At 43.9% G+C, this 16149-nt stretch overlaps 1 protein-coding gene across 1 annotated transcript in view; it reads right to left on the reverse strand.

Annotated features, from left to right (window-relative positions):
- MMP25 (matrix metallopeptidase 25) overlaps nt 1-16149 on the reverse strand; it is a 140218-nt gene that overhangs the window by 19083 nt on the left and 104986 nt on the right. The window contains exon 9 of the mRNA XM_033946513.1: nt 15876-16133. Within this exon, the coding sequence (XP_033802404.1) occupies nt 15876-16133 (258 nt within the window). The remainder of the gene's footprint in view (nt 1-15875; nt 16134-16149) is intronic.

Raw genomic sequence — 16149 nt, forward strand, 5'->3', positions numbered from 1 at the left:
GTTGAGTGCCAGTTAACTGGGATTCTACTGTATTAAAAAATCCAGCTATTCAGTACCAGTGTTCAGACAGTAGCCAGTGCTGAATTCAGCAGTGACTGGCATTGTTGTTCAGACAGTTCACTGTTGTTTTAATTTTACCTAGACAGAGGGGCATTTTCGATAGTCTGACTTTGGACATATCTTGCAAGACATCCAAATATCAAGGCAAGGAAACATCAATTTGTAAAACAGATAGATGTATAAATTTTTTTCTTTGAAAATGGCCTCTTTGAACGTCTTGGCCCCTAAGGACATCTGACTTTTTTGACCATTTTCCAATACCAAAACATTTATGTTCAAAACGTCCTAATCCAGACCATTGGACGTGGGAACTTAAGAACATAAAAATTGCCACTGCTGGGTCAGACCAATGGTCCATTATGCCCAGCAGTCAGCTCACGCGGCGGCCATTAGGTTAAAGACCAGTTTCCTAACTGAGATTAGCCTTACCTGCATACCTTCTGGTTCAGCATCCTATGCCCTCATTGCAGATTTTCCTTTCAAATTTAAACATCTCTATCATATCTCCCCTCTCCCACCTTTCCTCCAAAGTATACAGATTGAAATCTTTAAATCTGTCCCCATACGCCTTATCATGAAGACCACACACTTAGTAGCCTTCCTCTGGACCGACTCCATCCTTTTTATATCTTTTTGAAGGTGCGGCCTCCAGAATTGTACACAATATTCTAACTAAGGTCTCACCAGAGTCTTATACAGAGGCATCAATACCTCCTTTTTCCTACTGGCCATACCTCTCCCTATGCAACCTAGCTTCCTTCTAGCTTTCGCCGTCACCTTTTCAACCTGTTGGGCGTGATTGTATGTGATGATCTTAAGGTGGCCAAAGTCCCGCTCTTCCGTCGTGCACATAAGTTCTTCACCCCCTAAACTGTACCATTCCCTCTGGTTTTTGCAGCCCAAATGTATGATTTTGCATTTCTTAGCATTAAATTTTAGCTGCCACATTTCAGACCATTCTTCAAGCTTTGCCAGGTCTTTTATCATGTTATTCACACCATATGGCGTGTCTACTCTATTGCAGATTTTGGTATCATCCGCAAAGAAGCAAATCTTACCTGACAACCCTTCAGCAATATCATTTATAAAAATGTTAAGAACAGGCCCAAGAACAGAACCTTGAGGCATGCATTCATCTCCAGGATGCGAACTTCTTGGCCCTGGTCTTAACCCTTCACAGGGAGGATGGACGAGAATACCATCTGCGCATCTGACTGCTTCATCTTCTCTCCAAGAGCCACAAAGTCACTTTTGATACATTCACAGGGGTATATGGCAGTATCGTTAGTGCCAATGTGGGTAAGCAGCATTGGCTAAAAGTCATCAGCCTTGATGAGTCTTGGCAAGCTCTGCATAACATCTTGGATTTTGGCACCAGGCAGACAGCATACCTCTTGTGACTTTATGTCTAGTCTGCAGATGGATGCTTCTGTACCCCTCAGAAGCGAATTACCAACTACCACTATCTTGCGCTTCCTAGTGGTCACAGATCCAGTAATTTGGGGAATTTCAAGCTTTGGTCCTTCCTCACCTTGAGATGCTCTCATCTCCTCCACTTCCAGGACAGCATACCGATTCTTCAGTTCAAGGGTGGGGGGGGAGTCACAATACCAATCTTGTAGTGTTCCATAATCTGAGTCCAGCTGTCTTCCCTCAGCAAAGCCTCTTCCCCACTGCTGGAAATCTTTGATGCCTCATGAACCATTTCATTGATGTACCTCTCATTCTCACAGATGCTTCTTAGTCTTGCCACCTCCTCTCTCAGTTCCTTTACTTCCTTCATGAGAGATTCAAGCTGAAGACAGCTTGCACATGGAGCTACTCCCTCTGCCTGGGTAACATTTTCTGTCTGCACAAAGACAGAAGTTGCAACCTGGGGAACAGCTTTGGTGATATGTTTCCCATCTATTCTGTGGTGCAGAAGTACTTACACCTGGAAGAATAAAGAAAGGGCAGAAAAATCTTACCAAAGTAATGCCCTGTTCCTGATTGGCTGAAGAGCCTATAAATCAAAAAGTCCTGCCTTGGGGTGGGCGAGAGGGAATTAAATGAACAATAGAGCCTTTCCTCAACAGCTATTTGTGCCCTAATCTGATATTATGCCCTTAAATGCAATCTAAAACACTAATCTAGGCTAAAACACTGTTTGTATTAATCCTTAACAGAGACTCTAAAGGCTAGACTATTGACTAACTGATTTTGCTGAGCTAAAAAAGAGAACTACAATAATATAACCTACTGGAACCCAAGTTTACCATTCCCAGACAGTAGTTCACAGGTTGCTGTGAAAAATATATTTAATGCTGAGCCTCTACAACAGGGGTGCCCACAGTTTTTGGGCTTGCAAGCTACTTTTAAAATGACCAAGTCAAAATGATCTACCAACAATAAAATTTTAAAAAAACACAAAGCACACTGTACACAGAGAAAATGTAAATTATCATTTATATTCTAGGGGGTTTTCAAAGAGGTCAAGACAGATGACTCTATGCAATGTCACCTCAGTAACAACTATACAAAAATAGGCAAATATACCCCCTCCCTTTTTACTAAACCTCAGGCTCCCTGAGCTAAAACCTGTTATCCCAGGACAAGCAGTCAGCATATTCTCACTGATGGGTGGCGGCACCGACGGAGGCCCGGTACGGACACTTTAGAGTGAATTGCACTCTAAGAACTTTGAAAGTTCACATGCAAGAGTGCCTTCCCGCCCGACGTAGGCACGCGGTCCCTCAGTTTCTTAGTTTCCGCAGAGCTAAGTCACATTTTCAACAGCTGTTGAAAAATTTTTTTCCTTTTCGCTGCCTTTCTTTTATCGTTAAAAAAAAAATTAAAAAATTCATACACTAGTGTTTAAGCCCGTTACATTAACGGGTGCTAGTCTGGTTTTTTTTCTTTGTCTCTCTCTCCTTGGATGCTGTCTGTCTGTCATTCTTTATGTCTGTGCCTCTCCCTGGCCCCCCTATCTATTTTTCTTTCTGTCTCTGTCTTTCTGGCCCCCTGCCTGTATTTCTCTGTTGCGCCATGCAGGCCTGTCTCTCCGTGGCCCCCTTCCTATGTCCATAGTGTTCCATCCTATGTCCTTAGTGCCCTCAGTGCCTCCTATGTCCTTAGTGCCCTCAGTGCCCCTTCCTATGTCCTTAGTGCCCCCAGTGCCTCCTTCCTATGTCCCCCTCACTGCCTTCCAGACTTTGACCCCCCCACCCCCAAAGCCAGACTGTCTGCCTGCCTGCCTCCCATCCCCCCGTGCAGTAGAACCATTGAGCAGCATCTTTCAATTTCTACCTCCCCTCCATTCCCCCTGTACAGTAGAAGCCGGCATTTTCTTTACCTCCCATCCACCCTGTGCAGTAGAACCGGTAAGCAGCACCCCTCCCCCCTACCGCCCCATGCAGCCAACCCCACTGACCCTCCCATCCGCCCCTCCCACCGCGAGACGATCTACAAACCTCCCGGCACCAGCAGCGTCCCCAGCACTTTAAACACGCTGCTTCGCGGCCTTCTACTGCCGATTTCCTCTGTCGCGTCTCTGTCTCTTATGATGTCATCAGGGACGCGGCAGAGGAAATTGGCAGTAGAAGGCCGCGAAGCAACGTGTTTAAAGTGCTGTGGACGCTGCTGGTTCTGGGAAGTTTGTAGATCGTCTCGCGGTGGGAGGGGGGATGGGAGGGTCAATGGGGTCGGCTGCACGGCGGCGGTAGTGGCGGGTGGGAGAGATGGAAACATGCGGAGGTTTGTGGTCGTTTTGCAGTGGGGGGGCCGATGGGAGTCTCAAAGGGGGTTTGGGTGTGGTGGGAGGGGGTTGACGACAATGAACTGCCTTCCTTCCTTACAGTGAGTGAAGGGGGGGTCGAAGTGCGCATGCGCACTCTTGCAGGCCATGGACATACGGATCACAGAACACGCAGGTAAGAGTGCGCATGTGCGCTTAGGGTTTTATTATACTGTGTGTGTGTGTATATATATATATATATATATATGTGTGTGTGTATATATATATATATATATATATATAACCAACTAAACTTTTATAGTTTATTTCTTTTTTCTTTCCCGTTGTTGGTTTGGCTTGGTGGGGGCCTTATGGATCACCATGTTGTTTTCTCCCCACTTCATGGCTCTTGTTTTGTTGTGGAACTTGTCTTCACCGACATCCTTCTGTGATTTTAGTGTTGTCGGGATCTCGGCTTTGCCGATTTTTTTCTTCCCTTGCTTTTTTCCTCTTCAGCGCATTTTCATGTGGATTCTTCAGAAGCAGATTTCCGTCAACACTGCCAAAAATCTGGCACCAGCCGATGTCAGTGATCCGGTGCCAAGCGTACCTCCGGCACCACTCCTCCGGTCTGCACCGACTTTGATGGACCCGATCCTACTCTGGGTAAGTTGATGCTCCTTTCTTCCTTGGGCTTCAGGTCATTGTAGCAGTGAGTCTAATCCTGCCGACCTTGGTCATTGTAGCAGTGAGTCCAGTCCTGACGACCTGTTTTTTCAGCCCCATCTCTGGTTCCGCTTCAATGTCGATGACTGCCTTGATACGGGCATGCTCATCTTGGAAGCGTGGAGCGACACTCATGGTACCGGTTATGGACCAAGGGTACCGGTGTCATTTTCTTCCTGCTCCTTTAAAAATATATGCCTTGATATCGGCATTTTCATTTCTAGTGGGTAGCACGATGGTACCGGCGCAGCATCCATTGGTACCAGTGCTTTCTTTTCAGCAGTGTTTCTTTCATGTCCACGTCTGTCGGCATGTTTCACTGTACCTGTCGGTTCCTGTGTCGATATTGACATTTATGGTAGGTGTTGACGCCTGTGATCGATGTCTATGATCAATGTCGACGCCGTGTCAGTCATCATCTCTGATCCATGTCGATGTCCATATTGACACCCATGTTGATATTTCGGAGCGCCTTTGTCGACATCGACACGTTCACCTGTGTTGTTCAGGGCATTGGCCATGTTGATACCGTCTCTTCTGGTGCTGATCCAGTTCAGTTTTGGTACCGGTAGCATTTTCACAGGAGTCCCCTCTAATTTTGACGACTCCTATAACGCAACGCCAGTTGTCGTTGATGTTACTGGTGTTGGTGTTGCTCCGGTATGGGAAGGCTTTGCAGTCATTAAGCTGTTTCGGCCTTCAACATCGACTTCCTGACTGTGTTGGGATTGACTTTCTGAGAGGATAGGGGTGTCTTTTGGAACTATACCCCATATCTCTCTGAAGCAGTGGGTCCTTCTTCATCACATGTTCTTTTTTCCCTTCCATGGAGTTAAAAAACAAACCAACACACCACATAAAGTTTTTACAGATCCCTTAGGGAATGGTCTGTGAAAGCGTTCCTTTGGAAGTTGACTCTACAGTCATTCCTTCTCTAAGGATTTTTCTTTTCCTTGATCTGTAGTTTTACTCAAGGTTTATTTTCCTTCTCTTCCATATCTACAGGAGTTTTTTGACACGCCTTTCGAAACAGTCATGTGTCATTGTTTTCCTCCTGAGTTCATTCTACAGGTTAGTGTGTAACCTGCCTCAGTCTTTCTGGACAGAGTGGATAGGGCTAAGGACCGGTTAGCCAAATGGGCTCCCTGGCTTCCTATACTGCCTGCATGATTTTCCTTGGCATACATTTGTTCACACATTCTGTGTATCCACTTTTCAGTACCTGTTCTTGCAGATCTGGTTTTTACAGCTCTGGTCTGAAATTGAGTATCTGTTTTTATCATCACTCACCTGGACAGCTTAAATACATATGTCTGATTTGGGGAACCGTGCTAGGACCAGGTGAGATTCTCTGGTCACATCTGAGTAGCCATCTTCACCTTCTCTAAGCCTGTTTTTTCATGTACTACTAAGAGCCTTAGCTCTCTGAGTTTTCTTCATATAGCAGGTTTATGCATTTAATGTTTTCACCCTGCTCTTAGACTCTGTTTCCCTAAGAGAGTCTATGTTGGATCTTATGCAGTCCTTCCTTGTTTCTCCTGCTGAGTCTCCTTGAAGGGTTCTCTTCGTTTAGTGGAGTTCGGGATTCTCATCCCTTCTTTCTATTGATTTTCAGGTTCACTGGAAGACTGTGTTTTTTCTGGATCTCTTTTTTTCTAGTCCAGAAGTTCTTCAGGACTCGTTTCACCTTATTCAGACCTCATGGCTCTGCTTCCTGGTTTTCAAAGCAGCCGCCACATGCTATAATTCATACGGCTTTCAGGCTATGCTTTTTAGTTCTCTCAGCCGTTCTCCCTACCAGTATAGGTTTTTTTCCTTTCGCCTGGCATTTGCTCCCAGATTCTTCAGGAGATGTCTGATTGTGCTGGCCACATGTATTCGATTACAGGGCCTTCTTCTTCTTTCCTTTTTTAAACATCATTTTTTTTCCCCGGCTGTTTTTCAATCTATCTCATTTTTTTTAGATTTTCAGTTTTCATACTCAAATTCATGTCTGTGCTTCATTGGGGTACTCCTTGACACCACTCTTGTGTGAGTATTTCTTCTTTAAAATTGCTTTCAATCTCTCATCTGTCTGGTCAACAGTTGTTTCTTTTTTCAATCCTTTCCTGCCAGACACATGATGATTCTTTTGAGCAGCAGGGTTTCTCCTGTTTCTGGTTGGACTACATTTTTGTACTCCTCAGTGGTCTTTTGTTCTCAAGTGGTATCAGGCAAGGGCTCGTCCCTCACAGCTTGTATATCTTTCCTCTGCAGTTGCTTTCCTTAGGGCTGATCTCCTCTTCTCTATCCGGAGATCCCCTTTTTTCTTTGCTCCCTCCTTGCATGGTCATCATGCCTGTTGAATCTTTTTCTGCATGGGAGGTTCATATGGGTAATCTGCAGCCTCAGGCTCTTTTGACTGCCAGGGAACTGATTTTTCCCATTCATTTCCTAATTTTTCTAGTAATGTTTTTATCCTCATGGTTTTCTCATCATCTATTCTGTCCTCAAGTCCTCCTCCCTTGCATAGTCAATCCAGTAATAATGAACTACATATAATTGAGCAAGGAGGCTAGGGTTCTCTCCTGTTGTGTCAGGAGGCCCTACTTTTATGGACTTGAGTGGCATCTTGCTATTTGCTCTTGCTTCTATTCATGAGGAGCTGAATTTCCTAGCAGACATTTTCAGCAAGATTCTTTAATCTCCCGCATGGACTTTCCATTTTACAATTCTCTGGTCCATTTTTGCTCAAGGGGGCGCTCTACAGGTGGATTTGTTGGCAACTCCTCACAATCACCAAGTTTATTCCAAGTTTATTAAATATTTGATTAATCGCTTATTAACATTCTAAGCGATGTACAAAGTATAAAATATTAAATTACAATAGTTGAAGGGAAACAGACAATGTAAATACGACTGACAAATTAATGATACAGAAGGAAGGGAGTAGGTAAAGAAATACAATTTTAAAAAATAGTAAAGGAAACATATAAGGGCAAAACAACATTAGGGAGGGAGTAGAAATAAAAAACAGAAAGTTTAAAGCATAGGGCTTAGTAGAAAACCCTAATCTAGTCTTACATTCTAGTTATATTAGCTATCAAATGCATCTTTAAAAAGAAAGCATTTTAGTTTGCTCTTAAATCTCTCCAAACCTGATTCTTCTCATATATAAATTGGAAGTAAATTCCACATTTGAGGGGCTGTAACAGAAAAAATAGAATGTCGCCGTGTATTTATAGATTTAAGAGAAGGAACTGTCAAAAGATGCTGTTAAATAGATCTAAGTGATTTAGAGGGAGTATAGGGAATCAATACTCTATAAATAAAAGAAGGTGATTTGTATAGAAGAGATTTAAAAGTTAATAGACTTAGTTTGTACGTTATTCGGTGAGCAACTGGAAGCCAATACGCTTCCTTAAGTAATGGAGTCACGTGATCAAATTTTTTTGCGTTCTTTATATGTTTAATTGAGGCATTTTGTATGATCTGTAGAAGACAAATTTCTTTTAGAGCAATTCCTTTGAATAACGCATTACAGTAATCTAATTTTGAAATCACCAGCGAGTGAATTAGTATATTTAGAGATTTTGGGTAAAGGAATTTGGAAACAGAGCGAATTTGCCGTAATCTATAGAATGTGGATCTAACAATACTACTAATATGTTCGTGGAAGGTAAGCTTGCTATCGAAAGTAACCCCAAGGATCTTAATGGTACTAGATGATTACAAGGTAGAACCTTTAATAGTAATAGGAAACGAAAGCTTGTGATCATCTTTCCAAGGGAAAAACATGACATTAGATTTGTTAACGTTCAAGGCTAATCGATTAGTCTCGAGCCATTGGTGAATCAGTTCTAGTTTCTTGTTAATAGCTGTTATTTCAGAAGAATTATTGGAGTCTAGTTGGTGTATAAGTTGAATATCATCAGCAGGTTTTTACTCCAGACTTTGCTCCCTTCTTCATCTGGCAACAGATATTTTTCTCCTGAATTGGACAGAAATGTTTCTATATGCATTCCCTCCATTTCTTCTCCTGTTGAGCATTTTATTCCAGCTCAAGAGAGATGTAGCTACCATGTTTTTTATTTACTTCATGGTGGCCCAGACAACATGGGTTCTCCCTTCTTCTTCAACTCAGTTTTAGGGAGCCCTTTCTTCTTCTCATTTTCCTCCTCAGTTCACTCTGACTCAGGAATCTTTGATTTATTCCAATCTCCATTGGTTTTTCCTTGGGCTGCGTCAATTTCATTTACATCTTTCTCAGCCCGTTTGTTAATTTCTGGTTGTCTCCAGGACACCAGCCATTCAACCTTGCTCATATGAAAAGTGGTTTCGACTTTTTTTCCTGGTGTCTTTTTTTATCTGCCTGCTCTTCCTTCCTAGTCAGTGGTATTGATCTTGGCTTATTTCTTCTTTTGTTGGATTCTAGTCTCGAGTCTATATCTCTCAGACTTCTTTTCAATGCTATTGCATTTTTTCTCTTTGTCAGTCCAGGGTCAACTTTTTTCTACGTATCCTCTGGTTTATAGATTCATGACATGGTTTTTTTTCCTGTGTATAACCACACCTCATACCTTCTCCTGTCTTTGGGGCTATAGCTTTTTCTGCTGGGTTTCCAGGTTTATGATGGAATTTTTTCCCTGTGAAACCATCTCTACAGTCTCCGCCTGTAGTTCTTTCCTATTTGTTGATGCTACCATTTGTAACAATGGCCGCAGTTCTCCTTGAGTTTCTTGCCTGGAAAGTAGTTTTCCTTATTACTCTCACCTCTGCCAGGAGGGTCAGTGAGTTCCATGCATTATTAGCCGATTCATCCTTACCAGCTTTTCATCATGAAAAGGTCTATATTTTTTCCTGCTCCTCATTCTCCTACGGGAGCTCTTGTTTTGTATACTTTGGCTTGTAAGCAGTTTTTTTGTCCTCCTTAATGCAACGGTCAAAGCCGCAGTACTTTTCTCCCTAACTTTTCTTTTGATTCAACCTAGTTTGGGTATCCTATATTCATGAGAACGTTTTTCAACTAGCTGATTGCCTACATTTCATTCTGCTATACTCAGACTGGCCTGGCACGGGGAAATTGTGTCGCAATCCACCGAGTTCGAGTTTTGGCAGCTTTTGTTGTTTCTTCCTTTTAACTACATATTTGAGAAACTCTGTACAGCTGTCATCTGGTCCTTAGTTCATACCTTCACTTCTCACTGCTGTCTGGAGTCTTTCTCCAGGCGGGATGAGCACTTCGGCCTCTCTGTACTACTAAGTTTGTTTTTCTAATGGCCAATTCTACCACCATCCCATTTCTGTTAGCTTGGAGGTCACCCATCAGTGAGAATATGCTGCCTGCTTGTTCTGAGATAAAGCAGTTACTTACCATAACAGGTGTTATCCAGGGACAGCTGGCAGATATTCTCACAATCCACCCACCTCCCCGGGTTGGCTTCTTAGCTGGCTTATCTTAACTGAGGGACCACGTGCCTACGTCAGGCAGGAAGGCACTCGCGCTTGCGCGGTGCAGGCTAGCCAGAACTTTCAAAGTTCTTAGAGTGCAATTCACTCTAAAATGTCTGTACCGAGGCTCCGTTAGTGCCGTCACCCATCAGTGAGAATATCTGCCTGCTGTCCCTGGATAACACCTGTTACGGTAAGTAACTGTGCTCTATTGCGGTTTAGTAAAAGGGAACCATAGTGCAAAATATAAATTCTCAAAACGGACACATTTTGATCACTAGATTGAAAATGAAATCATTTTTCCTACCTTTGTTGTCTGGTGATTTCATGAGTCTCTGGTTGTACTTTCTTTTTCTGACTGTGCATCCAATATTTCTTCCCTTCTAATCTAATCGAATCTTCTATTTCTGCGTTGCACATACCTAAGGCAGGTTCAAGGCGACTTACAAAGAGAAGAAAGAGGAATGGAGAGGGAAGGGGAAAGAAGGGGAGGAGAAAAAAAGGGGGGAAATTTGGGCATGGGGAGATCTGAGAAATTCAAGTGTCAGAGGTTGGTTTTCAGTTTTTTTCCGGAATGTGATGTAGTTGGGTTCTGTTCTGGTCGTTTCAGTGAGGTCATTCCAGATTTTCACTCCTAGGAAGGTAAGCATAGAGTAAAAGATTCGCTTGTATTTGAGATTCTTTGTTGAGGGAAGGTTTAGTAGTATCCTGTTAAGAGTTCTGTGGGAGATAGCCCATACCTTTGAGAAGAGTTGGATGAGTGGAGCTGCTGAGTTTACGTGAATTATTTGGTATAAGATGCATGAAGTTTTAAATTTTATTCATGATGGGATGGGTAACCAGTGTAGTTGCCTGATGAAGGCTGATATCGAGTCGTATTTTTCAGATTGAAAATTAGTCTTACGGCTGTGTTTTGTATGAGTTGTATTTTATGGATCAGTGCGCTGTTGATTCCCAAGTAAGCGGAGTTATAGTAGTCCAGCTGTGGTAGGATCATCGATTGCACAATCAGAGCAAAGTGATGTTGATGAAAGTATGGTTTGATGAGTCTTAGTTGCTTTATGGTGAAGAGGGACTTTTTCCAAATATTAGAAATTTGAGCTTCCACGGTTAATGTGTAATCAAGAATGCAGCCTAGGATTTTGGAGGTTTTATCGACAGCGAGGGTGTGGCCCGAACAGAGAGTGATGCTTGTTGGTGCTGTCTGTTGGGCTGTGTGGAAGTATAAGATTTTGGTTTTGGTTTGGTTTAGTTTTAGCTTGTTGATTGTTACCCAATTTTGGATTCTTTCAATGTTGATTGAGACTTTGTTGATGATAAGGAGTAGAATGTCATCTGCATAGGACATTATGCTTTCATCATCAAATTTGAGAGGTTAAACAGGATGGGGGAACCCACAGAAGGCTTTCCAGGGGCTGGAGATCTCTTCATTCTTTTTGACAATGTATTCTCTGTTTTGTAGGAAGTCAGAGAACCATTTTAGCACTGTACCAATTATACCGATTTCTGACAATTTTGTTAGTAGAAGGTAATGATCCACAGAGTCAAATGCAGCTGAAATGTCAAATTGCAGGAGTATTGCCTGACGTCCCGTGCTGAGTAATTCTTTGATTTTGTGATTAGAGTGAGGATGAGAAGTTCAGTGCTGTGTTGTTGACGGAATCCGAATTGGGTCGGGTGGAGACATGAATGTTGCTCAATGTAGGTTGTAAATTGTATGCTTCCATACCTCATTCCCTCCACCAACTTTTTCTTCCTCTCTCCCTGCCCCCTCCCCTTTCTTTCTTTCTCCCTGCCCCCTTTCTTTCTTTCTGTCTCCCTTCTTTCTTTCTTTCTCCCTGCCCTCCCCCAAGCCACTGCCACCGCCATTGGGGAATAGGCCTCCAAACCACCCCCCCCAATCTCTCCCTGTTCTGACCAGCATTCCTCTCCCCAACGTCAATTCTGATGTCAGAGAGGAAGTTCCGGGCCAGCCAGGCAGCGATTGGCTGGCCCGGAACTTCCTCTCTGATGTCAGAATTGACGTCAGGTGGGGAAGGTTGATCGTCTTGGCACTTCTGCTTCCCTATGCAGGTAGAATGCGAAGGCAACGTGATCGACTCGTGTTGCCTATGCGATCGACTCACGTTGCCTTCGCGATCGACCTTTTGGGGACCAGGCTTACTGAGGGTTAGGCACTCCTCCCCTCAAGGGTCACCTGTGGAGTCTGATCTCTTAAGAAAGTCCTGATCATATTTAGCCAATTTTAGAGCATAACAGTTGTCATACAGGGGCAGACCAAAAGTTCATCAAGCCCAGTATCCTGTTTCCAAATGCAGCCAACTCAGGTCATAAGTACCTGGTAAGATTCCAAAGAGTAAAACAGATTTTATACTGCTTATCATAGGAACAAGCAGTGGATTTCCGCAAGCCCATCTTAATAATGGCTTATGGACTTTTTTTTTAAGGAAATTATCCAAACCTTTCTTAAAGCTTTCTAAGCGAATTGCTTTAATCACATTATCTGGCAAAACATTCCAGAATTTAATTATATATTGAGGGGGAAATTCTAAAACTGAAGCCTAAGTTAATTGAAGAACGCTGTTAGAAATGGCAAAAAATGGTGAAATTGAAGCGCTTACTAACTCTTAAATAAAAGGCACTGGAATCATACTTACGTAGAAGTTTTAGGCTACTGAATGCCAAAGTGGGTGTGGCCAATGCTGAAAGTGGCAATAGGCAGCCTAAAGCGCCTATGTAGGTGTGATTCATGCAAAGATAGGTGCTGGAAAAGTAGGCCCAGAAAACCCTTACCTACATTTCTGGTGTCTATCTTTCCCATAGGCATGATTCTGAAACCAGCATCAATGCGTGATTAACATGTGATCAGCAGCCACTTTTAAGGCGACTGTCAATATTGGTGTTGGTTACAGAATCCGGCCCTGAGTAAATAAATATTTTCTCCAGTTTGTTTTAAATCTACCACTTTGAAACTTTAGTGCATGCTCCCTAGTCTTAATATTCTTGGAAAAAATAAACAAGCAATTCATATCTACCTATTACCAGTGGTGTAGAGAGGATGAGTGATGGCCAGGGTGATGGTGCCCCTCCCCCAACCTCTTCTCCACGCCCCACTCCTTCTCCATTCTCCCTGCCATGCACGTGGCCCCCCCTTCCATTTCCCCATATCTCTTTAATTTTTCTGGCATGAACAGCATCACAAACTTACTGCCCGCAACATGTTGACTCTCCTTCTGAAGTCACTTCCTAGGCGTAGGACCTGGAAGTGACGTCGGAGAGAGTCGACACCAACACAGGCAGAAAATTCGTAATACTGCTCACACTGGGAAAATTAAAGAGGTATGAAGGAAGGGATACACGCATGTAGCGGGGGGGAGTCAGGAAGAAGCAGGGGGGCACGCACCCACCAAGACGGTGCCCGGAGTTGACCACCCCTCTTACTACACCACTGCCCATTACAGTTGCTTGCTTGGCATTGGCTAAACACTGGCGATCTCAGGCTGTGCCCGAGCGACGATACCAGTTGGGAGGGGCCTTAGATGTCTGAGCCAATCAAGGCCTTGAACCCCTCCCCATGCATCTCATGATACACTGAGGAAGGCCCACCATTTAGGATTGACAGACCTTGAAGGAGGAGGGACCGTGCTTCCCTCCTCCTGCCAATTTTCTTTCATGGAGGGGTGGTGTCAGCATGGCAGGAGGAAGTGGGCATTCCTACTGCCGTTTTCACTGCTGCGGGGGAGGGGGTGTCGGTTCACAGGGCCGGTTCTTGGGGAGGGTCATCATTGATGGGGGAACGGGGTGCTTTTTTTATTTTTCTTCTAATGGGCCAGATATTGTGCATGTGTAACATGCACAGCATCTGTAACCATAAAAATAAAAGGTGGTTAGACAAGCGATTGGTCTTGACCAGCTGCTTCTTTGGAGCGCTAAAAGTGATCACTTTTTTTTAGTGCATTGGGAAGCCATGTTAGAGCATCAATCGCTCTACTAGTTTACATGACATTTTAATATTAATTAGCTTATTTGCATGGTTAGATCGGGGAATGAGCGATTATGCAGAAATCAGGCGGTAAGCCATTTTCTGCATCGGGTCGGCAAATGCGATCATCGCTAAAGCTGTTAAAATAGGTTTAGTGATGATCGCTGGCTTTAGTGCATCTGGGCCTCTTGTTTATAGCCCCCCCCCCCAAGACCATTGTTTCTGAGGCCCTGCCCCTCCCATGACACTACTATTTGTGCTACTTTCCTTCCCTTTATGTGCATTTGGCTGTTATGCTATGCTTTATTATATTCTGTTATGTTATGCTTTATTATATTCTGTCTCATTGCCTAGGGTGTATTTCTCCCAGTGTTTGGGATATTAGTGTCACATGTTGTGCTACTTTGCTGTTCTTATAGTGCACTGGATTTTTCATACTATTGTTGGTGCTGCTTTGATTCTTTCTTAGTGCCTTGGGGTCTTCCTGTCGCTGTTGATGCTGCTTTGGCCTTCAGTACCTTGGTTCCAATTTGCCTCTTACTTATCCATGGGTATTTATGCACTTTTTGTGCCACTTAATTCACCCTTGGTAGGGTTATCAGCAGTAGCGTACCAAGGGGGGGAGGGGGCGGACCGCCCCCAGGTGCCAGCTAAGAGAGTAATGTTCCCGGCCTTGGAGTCATGGCCCGGCCCCAAGGCTCTGGGTAGCCCCCATGGCCCAGCATGTTCCCAGCCTTCTCGTCCAGCCCGATGTCCCTTTGCCTTCTATCAAGCTGAAAATACTGCTGGCCTCAGCAGTGATTCAGCTACGTTGCCCGCTGCTCCCCTTCTTGCTTTCCGCGTCTGCCAATGATACAACTTCCTGTTTCTGCCCGGGTGGATTGCGGTAGACACAGACAGAAAGCAGGAAGGGGAGCCACAGGCAACATAGCAGAATCACTGCTGAGGCCAGCAGTTTTTTTCATCTTGATGGAAGATAAAGCATCGGACCGGCAAAGGTTATTACTAAAAAAAAATTTTTTACATGGGGGCTGTTAAACAATGATGGACCCCGGGTGTCACATACCCCAGATGCGCCACTGGTTACCAAATGTCCGGATTTATCTGGACATGTTCTCTTTTTAGAGGACTGTCCAGGCATCCAGACAGCTTTTCAAAATCCGGGGCTGTGTCTGGAGGGCATCTGGGGCCAGGGTTGGGGGGACAGAATGAGGCGGGGCTGTGGGTGGAATGGGGCCGGGCCAGGCCAGGGGCGGAACAGAGTGTGGCCACACATCCTCCTTTTGCCCAGCAACAATCTGGTAACCCTAACCCTTGGTGACTGAGTGTTGTTGCCTCTGCTGATACCTGACTGTAAGTTTCATAAAACTTGGATGGCAAACCACAATGTTAGGTTCAAAAAATAGGAAGAATTGCTTTCCCCAGTGACTGAAAATTAAAAGAATGAAAGGACAGAAAATGACAAATGAAACAATACAGTACAAAAAATGAAAAAATTTTCCTAATGCACATCCCTATTCAAACCCCCTTGTTGACAAACAGTCAACATCTATGATTGACAGATATAAGTATTAAATAATTTACAACAATTCTATCCGTCAATAAAAAAAATTAGGGCACAATATGATTTAGCCAGGCATGAGAGGCTCCTCTATGGTTAAATCTCACTTGTGCCTCAGGGGGAATATTCAGCATCACTTAACGAGGCCAGGCTGAATATCCCCTCAGGCCTCCTTGGCACTGTCAGAACAGAGCCAGTGTGGTCTAAAGATTTAGACATGGTAGGGATGATGATGAGCAGTTAAAAGAATACTCACCCCCACATTAGTTAATAAGTCATAACAGAACAGATAATAGTGATATTTTTTAAGGCTTCTCTCTCTCTCTTTCTCTTGAAATCTCTCTGTAATATTGTGCCTTCCAAACAAGCCCAGATTAGTTAGATACCTTCCTCCAGAAACCTACCATCATTCCAGCTGACAATGTCATCCACATTCTGGGGTACTCCTTGCCACATGTTCACCTCTTTAGGGTAGCCTAGGTCCATTCTGCTGGTGTGTTCGTCAAAACGCCAGAACCTGCTGCCTTGGAAGAAATAGGTCTTGCCATTATGCCGCCAAACAAATGCTGCATCAATGCCATCGGGAGGGAGTCCAAAATCACTTAGGGGGCGTGGATAACCAGGTTCTGCTTTTGTGTCCTTAAACACCCAATAGTCGTTTCCTGCAAATGACAGGCA

This window comes from Geotrypetes seraphini, chromosome 5, assembly GCF_902459505.1.
Source record: "Geotrypetes seraphini chromosome 5, aGeoSer1.1, whole genome shotgun sequence".
Lineage (NCBI taxonomy): Eukaryota > Metazoa > Chordata > Amphibia > Gymnophiona > Dermophiidae > Geotrypetes > Geotrypetes seraphini.